This window comes from Falco peregrinus, chromosome 4 (genome assembly GCF_023634155.1).
Source record: "Falco peregrinus isolate bFalPer1 chromosome 4, bFalPer1.pri, whole genome shotgun sequence".
NCBI lineage: Eukaryota > Metazoa > Chordata > Aves > Falconiformes > Falconidae > Falco > Falco peregrinus.
Window position 1 is genome coordinate 88384040 of NC_073724.1, and position 23356 is coordinate 88407395.

At 37.7% G+C, this 23356-nt stretch overlaps 1 protein-coding gene across 1 annotated transcript in view; it reads right to left on the reverse strand.

Annotated features, from left to right (window-relative positions):
- The window catches only part of VWA8 (von Willebrand factor A domain containing 8), a 185953-nt gene that overhangs the window by 61057 nt on the left and 101540 nt on the right, over positions 1-23356 (reverse strand). The window contains exons 26-29 of the mRNA XM_055803173.1: positions 15967-16118; positions 7590-7698; positions 6548-6686; positions 5054-5256 (exon numbers count right to left, since the gene is read on the reverse strand). Coding sequence (XP_055659148.1) covers positions 5054-5256; positions 6548-6686; positions 7590-7698; positions 15967-16118 — 603 coding nt within the window. The remainder of the gene's footprint in view (positions 1-5053; positions 5257-6547; positions 6687-7589; positions 7699-15966; positions 16119-23356) is intronic.

The following is a 23356-nucleotide window of genomic DNA, read 5'->3' on the forward strand; positions in this document are numbered from 1 at the left end:
GCTTTGGCAACTCTTCAAGTGGGCTGGGAGAAGATGTTGGTGTGCAATTCTGCTGTGTTTGTTCTTGACTGGGAGAAAAGTAACCTTTTGGTGACCTCTTGACCCCAATGTCTGGAATTCCAAACTCTGGACAGATGCAATAACCAATCTTGTGGTGTGCCCTTATTTTTAGTTACTGCAAAGTTTCCCTTTCCTTACTGCTGTTTTTATTTTCACCAGCATTTTCCTCTTAATAGTCCTTAAAGAAAACAGGGTTGTGATTTCACTTTGCTAGTATGGGAAGTTGTTCCTATGGTTTTGCAGACAGAGCGCACCTTTCCTTTTCTTACAAGGTGGACTTACAGAAAAGGAAAGTATAATATAATATTAATAATAGAAAAAAGAAGATAATTTAAGAACTTCAACTAGTTTTGAAGAAAACAAACCCTTCCTCCTGAAACCATATATCAAAATACTATGGGGACTAAAGGTTTCAGACGTTACTACTAGTATGTTGCAGGTACTTCCATACGCAGGTCCCCACTTGTGTTTCAGGCTAGACCAAAAACTGTTAAAAAAGTCTTCTTTTGAAGGAATTTACCACCTCCTACATGTAGTGAGAGAAGTGGATCTCTGTGTCAGCTTCTGTACCACAGACTCGCTCACTCTGCTATTGGAGAGCTTTGACAAAGAGCTCCAACAATATGTGGTACAGGGAAAAGCACTTCCCTCCCTCCCTGCACCGCTTCCTGACCAAGAAAGATAAAAGCAGAGTTAAAGGATGCTGGCAGGACACTGCCTGGGCAAAGCTTGTTATGCTCTCTGAGTTAGACTGTAGGTTACTCTGTCCACCCAGTTGTAGCCTTTCAACAGAACAAAGTGTAAGAAAAAATGTAAGCGTGCAGTTAATTTATACGCAAATCAAGTCTCCATGTGCATTTTCCTCCTATAATCCCACGCAAAATCATGCATAAATTTATCAGAATTCTTTTCAGTCTGTATTTGCTCTCCTTCAGAGCAGTAAAAGCAATAGATGCAGAAAGAAAAAGAAAAGTGAAATAGGTGGGCATGAAGCTTTATAGGAAATACAAGTCTACCCTGAAGTTAGTGGGGAGGACAAGGCAGAGGTATTGCTGCTTTGAAAAGATGAATGCAATCCCCACCTTATGAGGAATGACTTGAGATTTCTGAAGAGTCTTTTCAAAGTCTATCAGCTTAGTCTGAACAAGAAGATAGAATCAAAACAGGCTGCACTCACTGAGAGCAACAGTGCTGTGAGAAAAAGAATCACCTACTTTTTCTTCCAAAAAGGTGTAAAGGTGTCCTGGTTTTGACTGGGATTTTCTTCCTAGTAGCTGGTAGAGTGCTGTGTTTTGGATTTAGTATAAGAATAATGTTGATAACACACTGATGTTTTTAGTTGTCATTAAGTAGTGTATATACCAAGTCAAGGACTTTTCAGCTTCTCATGCCCTGCCAGCAAGAGGGCTGGAGGGGCACAAGAAGTTGGGAGGGGATACAGCCAGGACAGCTGGCCCCAACTGGCCAAAGGGATATTCTGTACCATATGATGTAATGCTGAGCATATAAAGCTGGGGGAAAACTGGCTGGGGGCTGCTGCTCAGAACTGGCTAGGCATCGGTTGGCGAGTGGTGAGCAATCGCATTGTGCATCACTTGTTTTGTATATTCTAATTCTTTAATAATTATTATTGTAATTATTACTATTTTTCTTCCTTTTCTGTCCCATTAAACTGTCTTTATTGCAATCCATGAGATTGAGTCCTGCGATTCTCTCCCCCATACCCCTGGGAGGGGAGCAAGTGAGCAGCTGTACGGTGCTTAGTTGCTGGCTGGGGTTAAACCATGACAGAAGGTGGCTTAAAAGCAGACAAATGTCTGATTTGTGCTATTAAGTTAAGTCCACGAGGAGTTTAGTTTTAGTAAAATTTTATTTAAAAGGACAGGAAGGAATGGTGATTTTTCATTTTATTTCACTGGAGGGCTCTACTGAATCCAGATGGATGTCATCTGGGAAATAAATCACACAAGCTTATTTGAAGAGCCACAACATCATCACCTCATACTTTCCAATAAGGTTATCATCTGTTTAAAATAGTTCTTTTTTATAACTTAGTCAGAAACATTAATGTCCAAAGACCTTTATTAAAACAAAACATTGGGAAAAATCTTTAGCTTTTGGTATTGTCTAATTAATGGTTTATATTATTTATGAAATATCAGCTGTTAAAAGGACTTTATTTAATAAATGTGACTTCTTATTTCTAAAAATATTGTTAAAATTTCTTGGTCTTTTTGTAAATAGACGTAGATGAACCTCTAAAGCATCACATACATCATTTGCATTACTTTTTTTTCTTGGAAGATCTGTTTGATGCACTCTTAGCACAAATAGCCAACACTTGGAGCCTTGTCCAAAATACAGAAGTGCCACTAATCTACTTGTCTTAACATGTAAATGCTGCAAATTCTGAGCTTACAACTGCCATTAACCTTAGAACACCTGAAGGCAGGAATTCTGACTATATGTCAAGGTTCCTTCTGTAGCCAGTGGAAACAGAGAGGTACCTCCAGAGGGCATTCACCACACTTTACCTTAGCTGAGATGAACTGCTCTTGTAGATCACCTTTATCCTCCCAACAGATACAGCAGCTACTTGGATGATTAGCTTAGATTATATGTTTACCTGCTAACATCAATAATAATGGATATAATTTCATATACAGCAATATCCACTTCATTACACAGGTGCATGAAGCACATGTTTTTTCCATGGTTCCACGGCAGGAAATGTTTGGAATAAAACCTAAGCTCTATGTGGACAAACTAAACTACTTGAGAATCCCTCTTTTGATTCAGTGAGAAGTAGAAATGCTGAGATCCTAACACATGAACCTTAGCATAAGGAAGGATAGAAGTGGCTCTGCAGACTGTAACAGCGGTATTCATCTGAACTGTGCCTCATTTGAAAACTAGTCCCAAATAAATTACTAATGTAGTCCATGGATATGAACATGCAGTACATAAAAGAAACCTCTTCCATCATTTTTTTCTGTGCAAGATGCTTACTTAAGTTACTCAAGAAGTCTAAAATTATTTTTGAATAGTGTTCTAAGTATACAATGACTTTGCAACCAAGTTTGTAGTTCAATGAAACATATTTTCACACTCAGCAAGTGAGGTCTATCTTAATGTTAATACTGTGTAAAAAGTCCTACGGTAATGCAAAGCATTCAGAATATTGTAATTCTGTATTATTTTCCAGCAGTGTAAACCAGGTTTATTTTCAGACAGGATTTGTTCACCTGTAGCACCAGCTAAGAAAGGCAAGACTGAAACTGGCAATATTTTAGCTTTGCCAGAGAAAAAACTGAGGTTACAGCTCAACTGAAGTCATCTGAGCTACCACAGTCTCTCCACAGAACAGACTTTACTTCAGAGTTTTAATTCATACTGTCACTGAAAAATATATTCCATGAGGACAGGCAAAACCAGTCATTGAGTTAACTACCTAAAGCTTCATGGATGAACCTTTGATAAAAACTTCATTGCTGACACCAAATGTTACTGTCATTTGGTTAAAAGCAAAACTAGCAGGACAATTATTTTCCCAGTAGGAATTTTAGAGACTTAGAAAGCAAAGAATATTGCTGGGCTTTATATTAAAAAGTGTGAGACATTCTAAACATTCTTAGACATGAGATAGACTGCCATCTGTTTTACAGTTTCCTGTGCTGACTTTGCCAAAAAGGCCGAACTTTGTTTAGAACCAAACAAATGTGTTATGTGCATCTCAAAATAGCCCAAATGGTACTTCTAAGCTGCTCAATACAACAGCACAGGCAATCACTACAAGCAGGTAACTTCAGAATGGTATTTTTTCCATTTGGCACTGGAAAGTGTCCAAGGCAAAGCAGAAGAAAGCATAGGCAGTTCTACTAAACACAGAACAATGGTGTTTTTCATAAGGCAATCGAGCTTAACTGTAGCGTTTGAGACCAGAAAGTGGTGTCAACACTTGACCGATGTTCCTGGAATAACAATATCACAGAGACACTAGTTATGAAAGGACAGAAAACTATGTAATAACCCAACTCACTGTAGGAAAGGTTCTTCTAGGTCAGAGTCTCTCACCTACTGAAAAATGGGCAGAAGAAATTCAGAACAAAAAAAGGAAAAGGCAAAGCCAACCAACAATAATGACCACATTAAATGCCCATGTCAAACCACTATGACTGGTAGGTAACAAACTATTATTAATATTACAAAATGAAGAGCAGCAGCACTTTATCAACTCTTGTCTCTTCCCACTCCTGGGCAAAGAAGTTTTCAATTGGAAACGTTCCAATCAGTTCACTGATAGTAATGGAAAGTGGAAAGTATGTGGAAAGTATGCAATACTTGACTTTAAAAAAAGGATTTGGGTCAAACCAACACTGAAGTTGTCAGTGGTTCTAAATTTGTGTTACTGATACACTAGATGTCAAGTTTTATACAGTCTTCTTTCTAGTCTTGGTACTTCAGATGTTACAGAATGAGAAATTTCAGTATTCACAATACAAAAAATAGCATCACAAAGCAAATAAAAGCAACATTTTATGTTCTGACTCAGAAAATGTCTCTTTCATGTCCTATTTGAAAAGTAAAAAGAGGACAAGATCGGAGCAGAACTTAAGTTTGCATCATAAACCAGCTTACTTTGTACTTTGCAAATATATGCTACTTGACTGAGACTTCTGAACTATCTCCTTTTCTCCCATGAAGGTCAATCTCCCTCTATCAGTAACAGAAATAAGATATGCAGGTAGAACTCAGCTTCAAGAACACAAAAGGACATTGTCCAGCCGAACAGTGCAAGAGGAAAATCTCCACATAAAAACTAAAGCTGAAGGCAACTCCCAAGCTTCACGTATAATGAAAAAGAGAACAGTCTGAATGGGGTAGGCTTGTCCAGGCTATTTCAATCTACAGAGGCAGACTCCTCAGCAATCCTACCCTTATGATACTACTTTACTCATCACTAAATATTTAGCTGTATTTAATTTTTTTTTACCTCCTCTTCATGTAGAACCACTTGACCTTTGAGTGGATTTCCCAGCAGTGCCACAGTCACAAAAGGTTGCCAGACACTTCCAACTGTTCTTGGAAAGAGGTCGTAAAGATCCACAAAGTATCCACTCTTACTGGAAACATTCATGAAGTACAAGGAAACAGGATTGCATGTAGTGACGTAAAGAACATTTTCAGCTTCATCTTCTGAAATAAGAACGTAAAATTAATGAAAGGCTACTGATATCATATATTGCTCTTCTGGAAATACATATGTCATAACCTTGGCAGATGATATAGCAAAATGTACAGAAAAATTACCACCGCTGACACAGGAGATAAAAAGAAACGGTCTCTTGCTACTAACTAAATGTTAGCAGGCAGAATCTTGCCGTAATACTGTTAACTCGTCAAACAAGCAGTCCAAAGCACATTTGTGTAGACAAGACTGCAGCACCTGCCAGCTGCTAGTATATACAAAATCCATCTAGATGTTTTTATTTGTTTATAATCTTGGTTCTCCCTCCTTCTCTATCCCATCCTCCCTTTCAATTAATGTATTTAATAATTAAACATAGGATGAATGCAAACTTTGTATGGAACTTTTCACATACAGCACCTTCCTGACTGATTTCAGACAATGCTTGACATCAATACAAAGCCACCTGATTTCTGTTTTGCTGTCATAAAAGTCTGTTAATATATTTGAAACTAAGGTTACAAGCAGAAAAAGCAGCATTCCAGTATTGATCATTAGCAATCTGTTTACAATACACAATAAAGTTTAGACATGTTTAATGATGGACCCTAAAAATGTTCATGAATATTCCCAATGACCCAATTCACTTTGGGACATAAGTGGTATAGGTAACTAAGGCAGGGAGGCAGAGAGTGAGAAAATTAAAAAGTAATAAAGAATTTTAATCAGTACAAGCACAGGGGAAGATTTGTATTTAAACTGAATTGAGAGAGGAAAAGTCAAAAGAATTGTTTTTGTGAAGTAATACGGTGTTGAACATACAAACTAAAGAAACTTGCAATTTTGTGGTTGTTCTACTTTAATTACATATCTTTCTCTTGGTTTGAGAAAGATGCATATCTTTACAAAGACCACAACAATTCAGTGAAATTATGCTCCAATTTAAGTGGCTGATTATTTTTGTATTTCACCTACTGTTAAACAAAAAAGTGGAAAAAGATAAATTCTTATTCCTGTACTCCATTTCCATGCTCCATATCCTCTGGTCCCATATTCCAATTCCTAGTACTATTCCTGTACTCCATTGTAAACATACCTAGAAATCCACACAACTGTAAATGCATTGAAGTGTTGTTATTACACTCAGAATCCCTCATATTGCCCTTTTATATTCTGCCACTGGCTACCAGCAAGCTATTATGAAGTCAGCAGCCCTGTCCCTTCTCATCTCCAGGGTATTTCACATATTTACAATATTGTGGATCATTACAAAAGCTAGCAGATTTTTTTTTACTGTACCTTTTGTTACTGTGACATCGCAAACTAAGTTAATTTCACCCAAAGGCAGTGTCCAAAAAGCAAGTTCTTCTGTGAAACTGAGGGACCTGGCTTCATGTCGTTCCAGTGGAAATCCTTGAATATTTAAGTACACAGGGCCCTAAAATAAATGATAACAATGAGTGCTTGCTAAAATATTCCACTCACCATTCTTTAAAAAAAATCTAGAAGTCTTCTTCAAGATTTAGTATTAACTAACAACAGAAACAGAGCAACTACTAAATAAATAAAAGTGAAAAGGAAATGCTTTTCTGCAAGCTCTCAGAATGTTCCTACTGTAATTTTCTTTACAGTATAGAAACCAACACGCCTTTTCTCTTTAGTCTTTTATTGGTTTGGAACCATTACTGCCCAGTGGCACAAGAGGTATCATGTACTGATAAAACGCAGTCCATACAAGGAAAAAAAATCAGAATATTTCTGTTTCAAAGACATTCAATAGAGATTTCTTATTATATAAAGTTTAAATCTCACCCCTACATCACATTAGCAGTTCAGGTTTTTCCTTATTCACTGAAGTAAAAATGACTGAAGTTAAACCAAGAACTTAAAGCTGAAAAGGACTTAGAAGCTTTGGCTGCAGGTCAAACTGTACCAAAGTTTCAAATTCAAACTTGACAGTGCCAAAGACCCATAAGAATTCAGCTGCATGCAAAATAGAAAAAGAAAACAGCTTTCTTTTCAGTCTCTGATCTTATCCAAGAATTGAGATCTGGGGCCTTAAACTGGCCACCTTCAAATACAGTATTTTCAATATCTTTATAAAAACCTCTTTTCAAGAACTTCTAACCAAACTTAATGATTGTATAACTAGTGTGAGGGCTACACATACAAAAATGTTCATTTTTCTAGTCAGTATAAAAACCCCCAAGAATGGGTAACAAGGACTACACTTTGTATATACTCTTTTTCCTGAAGAAATTAATCATGCTTTAGATTCTTTCCATCCTGATATATAAAAACAGTATTATATGAAAAAAACCCACCAACTTAAAAGACAAACCTTTATGTCTATTTTCTGAGTTTCTGTTGGACACAGCAGTTTCTGTTCTGCATTCCCCGGCTGATTGACTTTCCAGTAGCCCATAAATTTATGATCTGGTAATGGCAGTCTGTCAAACAATGTAGGAACAAACCAATTTTTACATTCATTAGCCAGGAACTGATATGCAATAAATCATTTGAACAACTGCATTTTTCCAATGAGACATATGTGAAGATTCTCTTGTAGAAAATGCTTCCATGGTAAAGTATTTTTTTTGTTTTAAATCACCAAAATTTTAGCTTTCTGTAATACTAATACAGTCACAACCTGAACAGCACCATAAAAGCAGCAACAATTCACATGATATGGCCTCACAAGGAAAAATTTTCTAGTCTGAATTATTTGAGATATGTAATAAAATATATACAAATGTCTCTTGCTTTGCTTTATTCAGATCAGGCAGGGTGTGATAGTACCACTTAAATGAACTCCTGTCAGTGGCATACTCACGTAAAAAACCCGCAGAATAAGCACAGTAAACACTGTGACGAGTTAACCATGCAACAAAAGTGAAACAATAGTACAATATATTTCAATATATTTTGCCACTGCTCACATGAACAAAGGCAAAGGAATACAGACATGAGAGTATCCCATTGCCTTCTGGCCAGCCCAGTCCACAGAAAGGTAAGGGACATCTTTGAAAGCCTCAGTTGCATGCCTCGATCTAATTTCTTTATTTCTGTATCTTTTGTTTAGGGCAGAAATACATGGGCCACAGCATAACTGATTTATATAGGAAAAGAAAACACTGGCATATGACAAAGTAGCTTGACAGTAAAACAGGGACAGCACAATTTTTCTTTCCTCTCAAGTAATTTGCAACCACTAAAAGCAGTTTGACTTCATTAATTGGCATAAATACCTTCAAGCTAATGAACTCATCACTTCTGGTTTCTTTTATTTGGGATCAGTTGCTTCTAAGAGACATCCTATCAAAACTACATTCTGTGTTACATGCCATTGCATATTACTGTATAGCTACAGGACTTGGCAAGAGAACAGAAGACATTCCTTCTCCCAGTTTCTATAAGCATCTCCTAAATCTATTTTAAGGAAGTTCTCTTAGACTGTATGTTAAAAGTCTGTGCTTGGTCTCTTCTGTTCTGTCTGATAATGCTCATTCCTACAGTCACAATTATTTCCCCTCTCCCCACCAACCAACCTGGCTCCTCTAGATACTAGAGGTTTAATTTCTTCTTGATATTCTTTTCAGAATAAGAAGGGATCCTAAATCAAAAAAACGCAGTTGGACTATACATGAAATTCAGGGAATATTTATTTTATTTTTTCCACTGAGAACTTAAAGGAAAAGTCAAGGAATGAACACTAGCACACTCTAATCTTTGCAAGTCATGCAGGAAAGCTGCATTAAAATTTGTTACTGGTATGTTGACACCAAACCTCAAGCAACTAGGGGAAGCCAGTACTCACAGGCAGATAGTCACTCAGCCTCCATTGGCATTCTGTGTTTGGACCATCTGCCAAGGCAGTCAGATAGCCAAATACACTTTTTGCTAACGCTATAGATCATTGTTGCTCACAGATAAATATTCAGCTGCCAGCAATATGCCACTGGGGCAATTCCCTCTTTTAGTTAAAGAGCTAGTCAAGTCTTCATTGCCTGTTTGTTGCCTAATTAAGAATATCAATAGATACCAACATTTGAAAAGTGATTTTGCATTCTACCTCACTTCAGTTTGCATTTTCCCATTCTTTATGACTAGCTAGTCTAACCAGATTCTTCCCAAATTAAGAAGAAAAATTAAGCTAGACTCAAAAAAAATGCCCAAGTACTGTAGATTACAACATTCAACACCATTAGGAAAACACATGCGGGATGCTCTACTTCAACATATACACAATTCTTATATACATTTATTCATACAGTCAGAAAACAGGCAAACAGTCAAGTCACTAGACTAAATGTCAGTTTATCCATAAACTGGAATTTTATTTCAGGCTTCCATTTGTATTTCAAAATTATTTGTTGGCAAAATGTTGGTTATGTCTTGAGCCAAAACTGTCTTATGTGCAAAAAGAAACTAGAGACTTTTTTTTTTTTTGCTATGTGACCCCAAGTAGCATAATCTCTGATATGCCTATAATCAGTAATAATTGGTTCCCATTAGCTTCATGGAACAAATGGAACATCAACTTCCACAAGGATTTGGACTTGAGTTTTGATTCCTTACATATTACTGCCATGGACAACATCCTAGAAATCAACAGGTTCACTAATAATCATGAAATCTTACTAAATCCTAAAACAAAACATATGTTAATAACTAGCTCTAACCAAATACCCTGCTTTATATAGCAACAGAATTACAGATTGCATTCCCAAAGAAAGAAAATATTTCCATTCTGTTTCAGCTTTCTGGAGATTTGCTTTGCTAATAGTTCCTCTCTTCCCTCAGGAAAACTGATTTCTCCTTTCTCCTAGATTCTTGAGGTTTTGTTCGCTTCCCTATTTCTGAATGATTTAGCTTCCCTGAGGCAGCAGACCAAGTCATCACAAACAGCCAAGAGGATGGAAAGATAGATCAGAATTTAAGAATAAACAGCAGAATTCATAATACAGAGTTCTTTGTCAAAAGTTATTAGGATCTTATTCTTCCAGGGCCGGACAACTCTTTTTTTTTTTACTCCACCTCACTGCTCTCTCACATAAATCTGGTCTAAGAAAAAACAAGAACTGAAGAAGCCAGTAGCATTACAGGCCTTACAACCAGTCTGCCTCCTGAATGATTTTTCAGGAGATCAAGAGGGTGCAGAGGGACTGGAACAATATGCCCACACTGAAAACATACAGATCTTAACAGTTTTTCTCTACTGAAAATATATGATACGCCATGAAGGAGGGAAATTACCTTTTATTCCCAGGACTGAAAAGTTTTGAAAATAACATGAAGTGACAGTAGTAATAAAAAGCTTCACTAGGCACTCCTGGCACACTGCTGTATCTCCAACTAATTAACCAAACAGCGTTTACATAAAAGGCAGACAGAATACCACGGAAATGCTACCACTGGCAATAATCTGCAAAGCCAAGAGATCTAATGGGTGTAAAAAGTGCAGTGGCTGCGTAAGAATGGTATTGAAACTCCACTGCTCTCTCCAGCTGGGTGTACAGAGTGATCTGTCATTTTGGCTTTTCTCAAAAGCTGGAAAGGGTTTCTAGAACGGAAGAACTACGCAACAGACAGCAGTGATCTTGTAAGAAAGCTGTCATGCTTAAACCCCAACCAGCAACTAAGTACCACAAAGACAATTGCTCACTCCCCTCTTCCCCAGTGAGATGGGCAGGAGTATCAGGAAAAAGTAAAACCCACGGGTTGAGATGAGAACAGTTTAATAATTGAAATAAAGTAAAATAAAATGTTATTGTTGTCATCATTATTATTATTATTATTGAAAAGTGAAAAGAGAGAGAGGAATAAAATGCAAGAGAAACAAGAGGTGCACAATACAACTGATCACCACACACTAACCGATGCCCAGCCAGTCCCTGAGCAGCAATCGGCGGCCCCCAGCCAACTCCCCTCAGTACATACTGAGCACAACGCTATGGTATGGAATATCCCTTCGGCTGGTTCGGGTCACCTGTCCTGGCCCTGCTCCCTCCCGGCTCCTTGTGCCCCTGCCCACCGGCAGAGCACGGGAACTGAAGAGCCCTTGCCTTAGGGTAAGCACTGCTCAGCAACAGCTGAAACATCCCTGTGTTATCAATGTTATTCTCACACTAAATGCAAACCACAGCACTGTACCAGCTACTAGGAAGAAAATTAACTCTGTCCCAGCTGAAACCAGGACAAAGGCCAAGACTTAAAAGCAAATTCTAAGGAATTATTCTTAATCAGTTCTTTGATTATGGATCTGTGAAAGCCTGCTGCTTAAGATAAATTTAGAAAAAAAATATTCTGTTTATTTACTCTTAATTTTATATCCTGGCTTTCTACAAGATCACTTCTGTCCATCAAATGGTTATGTAAGCAGGTACTTTACTTAGTAAAGGTGATTGCACAGGACCTACAGCTGATGGAGCAATTCTACAAAAAATTATTTAGCCTGATCTTCATGCACAGCAGTCTAAGGGGAGACAATCTGTCAAAAGATAATACTCTAGTGGCTTCTGCTGCCGGAAAACTTTTCAAAGTGACACCTACAAAAACCGATATATTTTCATTTTTACCCTTTTGATCTTAGAAAATAAATCCATTTTAGGCTAATAAAAAATCCACCAAACAACTGTGTTCAAGAAGTCAATAGAACCTGCCTTATAAAGTTATTTATTTAGCTTTCTGAGAACATATTGGAAAATGGCTACAACTCTTGTAAGACTGAAGTTCCACTGAATGCAAATTCTCTACAGCAGCTATCATACTAATACAGCTGTGGATGTGAACTATGGCAGACATTAAAGCTGCTTAATACGTGATCCTGCAAACCAGCTCAGTGCTGGCACAGAATGTATTGTTCAACAACTTCAGTAACAGCCTGTGCTCTATCTAGCTGAAAAGACCTCCATCCAACCTAATTTTTTTGGACTTGAGTATGATACAGTATAAACCAGGAAAATTCCTTACAAACCAGACCTCCATACTTTATCTAAACATCTTTTGATTAAAAATAGGAGTAGACATACAGAACAGTCTTATGTTAGGCCTTGCATTCCCTGACAGTTTGCACAAAGTGTAATTGTACATGAAGAAAGATAATGAGTTAGTACAGTAATTCATTTTACCCATAATGTCTTGGCAAAGCACCATCGACAAGCCAACTACTTTACACACAATATTGAAAAAAATTATAAACTACTGGAAAGGCAATAGTAGGAGAGACAGACAATATCATGATGTTATAACCTGACAATACCAGACATGTCAGTCGCTTGCAGAATGGTCATTCTATTTGGGGAAAAAAAAAAGACACCTGAAGGTGAAGGAAATAAAAGTAAAGCATTACTTTACAGGTCTATTATATGATACTAATTTTGGAAATTAACCAATTAGCAACTAAAAATTATCTCTTGAAAAAATAATTACTGCAAGAATTCTTTTCTAAACGGTCATTAGACACCACCTAATCTTTCCTTCCAAGTTTAGATATATTAATTCTAGAACCTAAGCTAAAATTCCCATAAGGGTCACTGATAAGAGTCTTCTAAATTTCCCCTGTAATTTCAGCTGGATACAACCCTTAAAGTTCTTTCAGTTGAGACCCTGTATTGCAGTGTGTTGCTCATATGTCTCATGTTTTTGTTCCTGCATTTTCAGCGCTTTTATTTCAGCAGCAATTTAAATAGTTCTGATTTATTATTTTCTTTTAGATGAAGTAATAGGTGATAGACTTCTCCAAAGCTTATTGAAAGAAAATAAGGATTCACAAATCATTTGATCCAAGACATACCAGAGAGTACCTGTATAAAGGAGTCAGCAACTCGGTATAATGATTTTCCTGTCCTGCAATCTCCTGGAAATGCTTCTGTATTGCAAAACTTCTTAATTGTACACGATTTGTATTATTATCAATAGCAATGATTTTGCTGCAGATATGACTAACATCCTCAGGCAGGATAGGTTTGCAGTATTTGCCTAGTTTTCACATTAATTAATATAATCACTAAGCAATGTATTATGCAAGTTAATAGGTCTTAATAGTCTTGCAAATTAAGACTGGGGCACAGAAGTAAACCTCTGTGGGGGTATGCTGCTTTCACCAGGACACTGTAGAAATCACACTTAAAAAGCCTTCAGATTGCCAACTTGTAAGAGACTATAAGCAGGTAGGAAAACAAGCTTAAAATTGAAAGTGATCTTGACAAATCAGAGGACAAATATGATAAAAAATACAAGACGGTAAGAAAAATGTAATTATGAAGGAAGTTGGTGAAGATGGGGTAAGCACTATGCAGGGTTCTGCAGAAAATATCTGGAAGTTCATATTTAGAAAATTAGACATGAATTAAACATTGCAAGAAACACAGACATACTGGGGTTTTGAAAAGGGACTGATGAATGAAGTACATCTCAGTTACTATACTCTTGTATTAGCATACTCAGCCCCAGCAGAAACTAACCTGCCCAGTTTCACCCACAATGCCTAATGACAGGCATGAATCAAATGGAGAGGGGGAGCATAAATGAAAAATAAAAACAACCAGAGGGCTTAAAAAAGGGGAAAGATTGAGAGAAATGGATGTGTTTAATCTAGAGGTGACTTCCTAATTGCAAGGATATTTAGAAACAAGACTGACTTGCTTTAGGAGGTTATAGAATTCCATCTCTGAAGGTTTTTAGACATGAATCATGACAAAAAAATCAGATAAGGAGTTTTTTAGATTAACTTGCATCTTTCCTGAAGGAAGTGGGATGGACTAGATTAGTACCATTATCCTACATTCATATTCCTGGAAAACAATATAGAGGAGATCAGTGCTCTAGTTCTAATCATGTTGCAGCTTCGGGAAGCACCTTTTCTGCAGTGGTCCAAAACCCATACCCAATTACCTCAATGTGTCATCACGGGAACTTGCAATATGGGCTGGAACAGATGTGGAGAGAAAATCTAGACGTTCTTTTACCCCAGGGCAGGATCAACTGTGCCTAAACCATTCCTGAAAGATGTGTCTAACTCAAGGTGATCCACCTGTGGCTTACAAGCTCCACAGCGTTAAATCTCATGAGGAAGGCTATCTTAGAATGGAGAAGTAGGAAAACCTGACATGCTAGCTGTGCTGGATGCAAGTGAGATAATGAGACCAAGATTCCTGGATCATCAAAACCAGGTGGTCAGCCTACTCCCAATCTTGCATGGTGAGAGCTAAGAAAAAGTTGCTTTTATCAACTGTGTGTAAACTGCTCCTGTAGTTTCTCCTCCTCTGGGCCTTCAGAGTAGACAGTATGTGCTGATAGCGGCCAGTCAAGTGAAATTTTTGATCAGCATCTTGTGGGGGCCTTCTAAGTCTGTCATCCTTGGTGTAATCTGTCCTATAAAATCTCAGTGATGGATTCAAAATGATCAGGTGATTATCCCTAATTCAATATGATCAGATCTTCCTTCTATTTTCTCAGTTCTAGATTGAACAGTCCATCCCCAATTCCAGCAGCCTCTCTCTTATGTTTCCTAAACCCGTGATCTTATTACTAAAGACTCCTCTCCAATCCAACCATGTAAACCCACGTCCTACTTCTAAAAAGTTAATGAAGTGCAAATTTCTCAAAAACTATGACAAACATCATAATTCTTTAAAACAGAAATTACCAAGTGACTTTTAGCAAAGAAACTATGGCAAAAGTTTCAAGTGCGTACTGTCAATTTGATAGACACTGTAGTTGTTCAAGTACTGGTTCCCTAGGCATGAAATTCTTCTGTCATCAAAATTGGAAGGTACACCTCAGTCATTAAACTGCCAGTCTTCTTTTAATAGTTATACGTAGGATGTTAGATATGATAACAGTGGTGCTCCAACAGGAGAAACCTACACATGGACACCTAATATCAAGGCATCATGTCATAAGAATCAGTCCTTCCTTAGCAAACATACTTTTTTTTATGTCCCACAGGAAACTCAATTTTCCATATATCCATAAAGCTTTCTTGATGAAAGGGAAATATTTGTTTCTCCATAAATCAATTATGTATTTGAGTTCAAGCCACAGTAAGTTTTCTAATTGCTTTTATTGCTTTTCATTCTGATCTACTTAAGCCTGTTACCTGTGATATCTGTGAAGAAGAATGAGTTAAATCTGTTTCATAATCCTGTTTAGTCTTTTAAAAAAAAGCTATTTTGAGTCTAACCTCTGAAAAAAGTATATGGTGTAACATGTCAACTGGTAACATAATTGAAGAATAATAGATATACAGACACATACAGAAATGTTTACATGCATGATCCTATTCTGCAGCAGTATTTTTTAGAGCCTTTTGTGAGTATCAAAGACAAAATCCCACTACCGCTGAAGACAACTTATTTTTTTTCTTGCTACTAATTTAAGTGATAAAGAACTGGACAGAAATGTGTTGCAATTCAATTAAAAACACAGGAGAAGAAACAAGTATTTCCCTTTATTAATATATATCCATTTACCATACAAGCTATCAATATGTACATGGACATTAAAGATTAAATACTAGTAATAGCAAATACTCTATCTTAAAGTAGTTTATATTGTTGTAACTTATTTAAAGGAATATAAACTTGAACCAGAGGAGGACTGATTTCAAGTATTCCAGGTTGTTTTAAAATCAGTTAGCAGCAAGATAACACACTATAAAAAAGTGACCGCGAGAGATCTTTCTTCTTAATATATGTATCTTATGTTATTCTTACTCCTTGGCCAGCTGTACATTGGTCGGTTTTGCTCCAATAGGTATCCCATGTTTGTGCAAAGTGCTCATCAAAATTTCACGCATTTCGTTGTTGTAGGAGTCAAAGTCAAATACATTTCGAACAACATTTGCAAGTCCTTCAGTTGGAAATTTCTGTGAAGAAACAAAAAATCCCCAAATTGCTTTTACTGGGTACCTGTTAAGTTACAACATATTATTAAATACTTCTAAAATGAACAGTTATAACAGTAACTTTGCTCAACTTAGACAAGTGCTCAAGTAATCATTTTTTTATTATTTTCCAGAAGGTATGTTGCTTTAAGTCAACATGAAGCTACTGAAACGTAACCTGAACTAAACAAACAAGCAGGAGACAGTTATTTAAATACTCAACATCATTCATGTTTTCAAGAACTGTTTGTGTTATACACATAACAAGATGTGTAATCATTGGCACATATAATTAAATATAACCTGTATTTTTTCAATTTAGAACTGCTTTCTACTAGTAGCAAAGATCTGACAAAAAGATATATATTCTTATAATTCAACTACACAATTCATTTAAGATTTCTGATTCTTAACATTGCATACAGAAAAGCAGAAGATAATCTGCTTGCTTACTAAAAATGACTTTAGGCAATGATGGGTTTTAGTAGAAACACAAATTTATTTAAGATTTGCAAACATTGTTTTCTTAGTGAAGAATACTACTTGAAATGTGCTGTGTACATAAAAAAAAAAAAAAAAGTTTCAGAGTTTCACTAGTATTTCCAACAATGGAAGTTTTGCTACTGAACTGGACTGATGATTTAAGGCCAGTGTGCTCTTCCAGGTTTCAGAACAACCACTCACATATTGCCACAGTTTTTAATTACTGTTCTGCAAGAACAAAACACATTTTCCTGCCTCTCATTTGCTTGCCATTATGACTTAGAAGCCAGTGAGACTTAAAAGCCTTGACTGCACAGTCAATTAAACTGATGTAATAGGAATAAACTGAAATGCAGAAAGGTTTTTTTTTTGGTACCTGCAGAAGACACTATAGGTGTGAAAAGCTGGCTTAGCTTTTCCAGAAACTGGTTTCAAGTGCTAAGTCAGTAAATTCCACTGTCTTTTGATTTACCCTGAGATTTCAACAGCAAACATGTACCTGTACCCATTTAAATTAAGGCATATTCCAATAAACACAGTCCTTAATATATGCAGCCATAATAAAAGGCTTAAATAAACATTTAAAAAAAAAAACCACCCACAACATTTAGGCAATTTAAACAGAGTATGTATCGTGTAAAATTTAGATTTTACTTGCCATTGATAAAACCAGCTGTTTAAGTTGAATATGTTGATAAAGCAAGTCACTGAGTCTTTTCACAGATACTCTTTAATAAAACATTTGAAAAAATCATCTTACTCTTGTAAGATGGTATATTGGGTTTGTGTGGCAAGGTTTTGGTAGTGGAGGAGCTACAGGGGTGGCTTCTGTGAGAAGATGCCAGAAGCTTCCCCCTTGTCCAATAGAGCCAGTGCCAGCTGGCTCCAATATGGACCCACCACTGGCCAAGGGCGAGCTCATCAGCCATGGTGGTGGGTCAAATCAGAAGCCATTATCAGCTTCTCTGATAACATATTTAAGAAGCAGGGGGAAAAAAACTGTGTAACGGCAACTGCAGCTGAAGAGAGGAGTGGGAGCATGTGAGAGGCCCATCCCCGCAGCCGCCATGGCAGGCAGGAGGGGCAGGGGGCTCCAGGCCCGGAGCAGAGGTTCCCCCCAGCCCGCGGTGAAGCCCACGCTGAGGCAGGCTGTCCCCCTCAGCCCGGGGAGGCCCACGGAGGAGCAGATCCCCACCGGCAGCCCCTGGAGGCCCCACGCCGGAGCAGGTGGGTGCCCGAGGGAGGCTGTGACCCGTGGGCAGCCCACGCTGGAGCAGCTCCTGGCAGGGCCTGTGGCCCCGCGGGGAGAGGAGCCCGGGCTGGGGCAGGTTTGCTGGCGGGGCTGGGGACCCCGGGGGGACCCAGGCTGGAGCCGGCTGTGCCTGAAGGACGGCACCCGTGGGGGGACCCGGCTGGGGCAGGGGAGGGGTGTGAGGAGCCGCCCCTGAGGGGAAGGAGCGGCAGAGGCAGCCTGTGAGGGACTGACCCCAGCCACATTCCCGGCCCCGGCGCTGCTGGGAGCGGGGAGAGGGAGCGGGAGTGAAGTTGGGCCCGGGGACAAGGGAGGGGTGGGGGGAAGGTGGTTTAAGATTTGGGTTTATTTCTCATTATCCTGCTCTGATGTGATTGCTAACAAATTAAGTTAATGTCCCCAAGCGGAGCCTGCCCTGCCCGTGAGGGTCACTGCCGAGGGATCTCTCCCTGCCCTCACCTCGACCCACCGGCCTTTCCTTACATTTTCTCTCCCTGCCCAGCTGAGGAGGGCAGCGGTAGAGCCGCTTTGGTGGGCACCTGGCATCCAGCCAGGGTCAACCCGCCACAGATGTAAATGAAGTAAATAAAAAGAATTTTAAAGAAATAATCACCGAATTACTACATATTGTACACCTTTACCACCTAACTGCTTTATTTTACCTCTTTTGGCAAAAGATGGGAGTGAGAATCTTCTTATTTTAAACTTCTCATTTTTTCTTCATATGCCTTTAATTCAAATATTAGATCTTTGAGAGAAGGACCTGGATGCCCCCATCTCAATATGGCACATATATGTGGTAAAGATTTACAGTGATGAACATAAGTATGTGAAGAAATATTTCAGGGAGTTGAAGTCTTAATTGTTTTTTCCCCATTAGTGAGCAAGGCTAGTACAAAATACTTGAAAAACACTTAACAGAATTTTCAGAGAAATGTATAAATTTATTAAATGTAGAGATATAGATGTATTAAAAGTAAAGATATTTGAGTCCTGAATAAAACAAAAAAACCCAGAAGAAACCAGAAAATTTTCATAAATGTTTTGACCTGTATTCTTAATCAAACATCAGTCTTAAGTCAGGAGTTAGATATTTATTAAGTTGGGAAAATATTAAATCTCTGTAATAAAATATCCATGACACAAGTAATACTAAAATTAGCTAGTTATTGTGGCAGAATGGAAATAGACTGCTAGAAATAGGCTTGTAGAATTTTTTTTTAATCTGTGATGTACATGCCACAGAGTATTTCAGTACTAGTGGTGGTATAAAAGCATGCTGAACTATGCCATGTTTTTTGAACCTGTCCATGAGGAATCTTTTATAAGTTCTGCATTATTACAGCTTAGCAAAATACAAGTTGTTATGAGATAACATAATGTTGTCCTACAGACTGTGCCATCCTGGTTACAATGTCCATTCCTTACTGAATGAAACAGGCACTTAAAATTTCTCAAAACAGCTATGCTAACTAAAGACTGTTTAAACATTCCATATGTAATGTAAATGTGAAAAGTTTGTGACAATGTTTAGCAGTGAAAGTACTAACTTCCATAATGTAAATTGCACCTTGGAGTCAAAGTAAACATCATCTTGCAAACAAACCAAACAACCCAAACCAAACAAATCCAAAACACAGACTTATAAAAATGTACATCACAGTTAAGTTTAAAAAACATGTAAAGCTACTTAGTACTCAGCATGCAGGACCCTATCTTGGTCTGTTTTCAAGCATTTTCTGCTTTTTTTTATAACAAGAAAAAAAACTACATGTCCAGAATTGTGCATACTCTATATAGCTAAACCCTTAAGTAATTATTTTAGAACATTTATAATTATGAATACTGTATTTTCTGTGTTCTTCCCTTCTTACTGCAAAGCACAACCAAAAACCTGGCACCAAGCTATCTTGTTCACTCATGAGCTACTCTTATCTGCCCTGCACTAGATACTACAGAAAATGTGGTCAAATGCTTCAAATATTATCTGATATTCACTAGTATTCCCCAAGTAGTCCATGGTTTTCTGAATCATTGCATAACTTCTGGCATCAATATCCTTCTCACCAGTGAATTGCCTCAATAGCTCCATGCCTTTTGTATCAGTAGGACATCATAAAAAAATTATTTCCACAGCTACAACTGATCACTGCTGTCAATAAAACCTGATCTGAACACCAGCCACTTGTCAAAACGCCCTCTACTTCAGTTATTAAAAACATCACAACTCTCTTGTTTCAATCAGAACAAATCCAACCATTTTTTTTATAACTGCCTGGACAACTGCTTACTAAAGAAAAGCAATGACAGTTCACTTGAAAAGAAAAGGGGAAAAAAGAAGTTTGAATGTTTGAGTTGAACATTTTTAAAGAATCATTTGGTTTCTATTGATTTTTAAAACCAGATTACTGGAGAAAATATTGATCTCTCATCAGTCTGTCTGGTTCTCATTCATTGATCCTCCCCCTTACAAGTAACAACTCTGTGTGTACCTTAGAGTATTTTCACAGCTTAGATTCTTGACTATTCCTTAAAATAGTAAGTAACATAGGTTTTGCTTTTAACAATTTTATATTTATAAAAATATATATTTTATGCATTATTTGATACAGAGTTGTAACAGAATTTGGCTTGATTACGCATCTAACTTTCCATGAGTACATGTATTGCTGTAGTCTGCTTACAAGCTATCAGCAAAATAGTTTCCTGGTACAAGTACAAAATGTACATTAAGATATGCTAGACACATTGAGGTCTATTGTACTTCTACCACTACTCTGAAAACAAAGTGATAAATTATCTGTTATCCAGTCTTGTAATGAGTCCAGATTTTTGTTTTAGACTTCTACCTTGTGTTCTCACTACCACTCACTTCCCTACATACTCTAGTGCTTTCAGATGCCTGCACATTTCCCATCCTTCCAGCACCATCCCAAATGGCCCACTCTGCCCCAATGACACTAACAGATCTCTCCCTACCTGCACATTTCTCTGTGCCCCTGACTTCCCCCTGTACCCTGATGCCTTTTCACTGAACACTGCCAGTTGTCTCTGCGCCTCCTCAGTTGTCCTGTCAACAGGGCAAAAAGCACTACATCTATGGCTCATCCTGAGCGACAGGCACACTAATTGATTAACCAGTGCTTGTGTCTTTAGTGGGCATCACCTACAGCCAAGCAAAGCAGCTGAATTCTCCCCCTACCTTTTCATTTGCAGGGACACTCATTTCAACTTGTTTCTCTCTGTCACATAGCTGCTGATTTTGACTAAACCAGTGGAAACCTAATTATCTTTGAAAACTGGTAACTGAGATTCACTGTGGTTGGCCAAAAGGGTAAAAGGTTATTATTGATGTGTGTTTGGCAGCAAGAGGAAAAAGGGATAAACCCCGTGATTTGATAAACCTAGTTTCCTTTTGAGATTAAGCTGAACAGAAAGAAGTACTGTCTTAGCACAAAAGCTTATTGAACAGGTCTAAAAGCCTGATTATTAGTAGACTTCAGGTACAGAAGGTACCTTAGACATTTACTGCTTGAAAACTGTTATACTACTGCCTACTATTAGAAAGCAATCTCAGATACAAACAAGAAGGCCTATGAGAAAAAAATTCTCAGCTTTCTCAATCTCGATAGAGTTAATAAAAAAGCCATTTCCATTTTATCTAGACTAATGTGGCTTGCCTGACTAACATCTGCCAGAGACATCAGGTGAATCTTGACTCTGCAAAACAACATACAAGAGGTCTCATGAAAACCAGCGTACTAGATTGCAAAGAAGCAGTTACAGCATTCACTGGTAGCTATGGGCAGCATATGGTAACCCAATGAAGCAAGAGCAGAGCTTCTCAGCTTGCCCATAAGCCACTGCTAGTATCAGTACTTTTGACATTTGACACAGTCTGAAAACTGCAGGAGTGCGAGGCAAAAAGGTCATCGGCAACCTAGAGCTGCAAGACCCAAATTCCTCATGCAATCTGTAGGGAGAAATAGTTGCAGCAGCAAAGTTCAGTATCTGCATTAGACAACTTTCCCTATGCCTGCAGTTTCAGGTCTTCAAACTAGTTTGGTATCTGGAGCTTTATCAAAAAAACCTTTCCTTAAGAAAAAGTTAGTATAGAGGCAACCTAACTCTTGAATGCACTGTCTAAGCTACAACTAAATTGTTAACAAAGTTCCCTACTTGCATAATCTTTATGGGAAGATGCTCTTGTAACTACACTGTGGACGCAATCCTATATGTTGAAGATCACAATCAGAGTGCAGAGACTAGCCTAATAATATATTGATGCCACAGTAATGAGAATATTTAACTGACTAGCCCTGATGCTCAGATGCACTCTCAGATAACAGTATTCAACAGCAATTTTTTCTTTAAAACATCTAACCCTTTTTTTCAGAAGCAAAAAATTCCAAAGTTATGTGAAAGAAATCAACGCAATAGTACAAAGAGAGTGGGGCTGTGGAACTGCTGTAAGGGAAATTGTTTAACATCATGACTAACTCCCCTCCTTCCTTCCTAAGGACCAGCCATTTTATTGACTCATTTCCCTCCTTCCTCTTTCTTCTCTACCTGAAGACCTAAAAGCTTCTTACTTTGGAATAATCACTATGTTTATATTCATTGTTTACATTTGGCTACTCCCAGCCTTTTTTATTATTCAGACTGAACAAGTTGCAGTAAACAAAATGTTGCATCCTTTCAAAGAGACTGGGATCTTGAAAACAAATGTTGCAGAAGAAACTAAAGCTGCATGTTACAAATTTGTTTGGATATTTACACTTGACTTTGCAAGAGGTGAAAACTTAGCAGATGAGAAACTTCCCTGCTGATCTGTGCCCAATGTCCACGTTGAAGTGACCATATTAATCTAATTAAGTGAAGGACACAGAAGCAGAGAGTAAATGCCCTTAAGAAAATTAGGAATGCAGCAATTCCAGTCTTCAATTAGATACTGTTCACAGTCAAAGAAAAAAAGAATTAAGCCCTATGTTTCCACATGGGTTAGTGACAGAAGACACTGCAACTTCAGATTACAGATTACTCTGAAACAAATGATGAAGGAAAGAAGCTAGGAAGGTAGGAACAGCCAAAGACTATGAAGACATTCCAGGAGGAGTTCATTTAACAAAAGCCCTAAAACACCAGCTTTTCACCAGCACAGCAACTGTTCCTCAAATCTGTAATTTTTCCACTTTCATTTCAAATGTAACTCTGTTTAGACATCAGCATGTACATGCTCTATCACTTTGCTAAACAAATACCTATTAACTGGTAATTGATCCTAATAAACTATTTTGCTTATGTCTTTTATTTGGATGGATTCCTCAGCTTTTAGATCTGAATTTTGTTAACCCTTAGTAAAAAGTTACAAATATAGCATAATTTTTTTATTATATTATCGCTGCCACAGTAGCACTGATTTACTTTGTCTCAAGACCTTACTGCAGCCTAGAGACCATTTAGCACAAAAATCTACCCTCCCCAG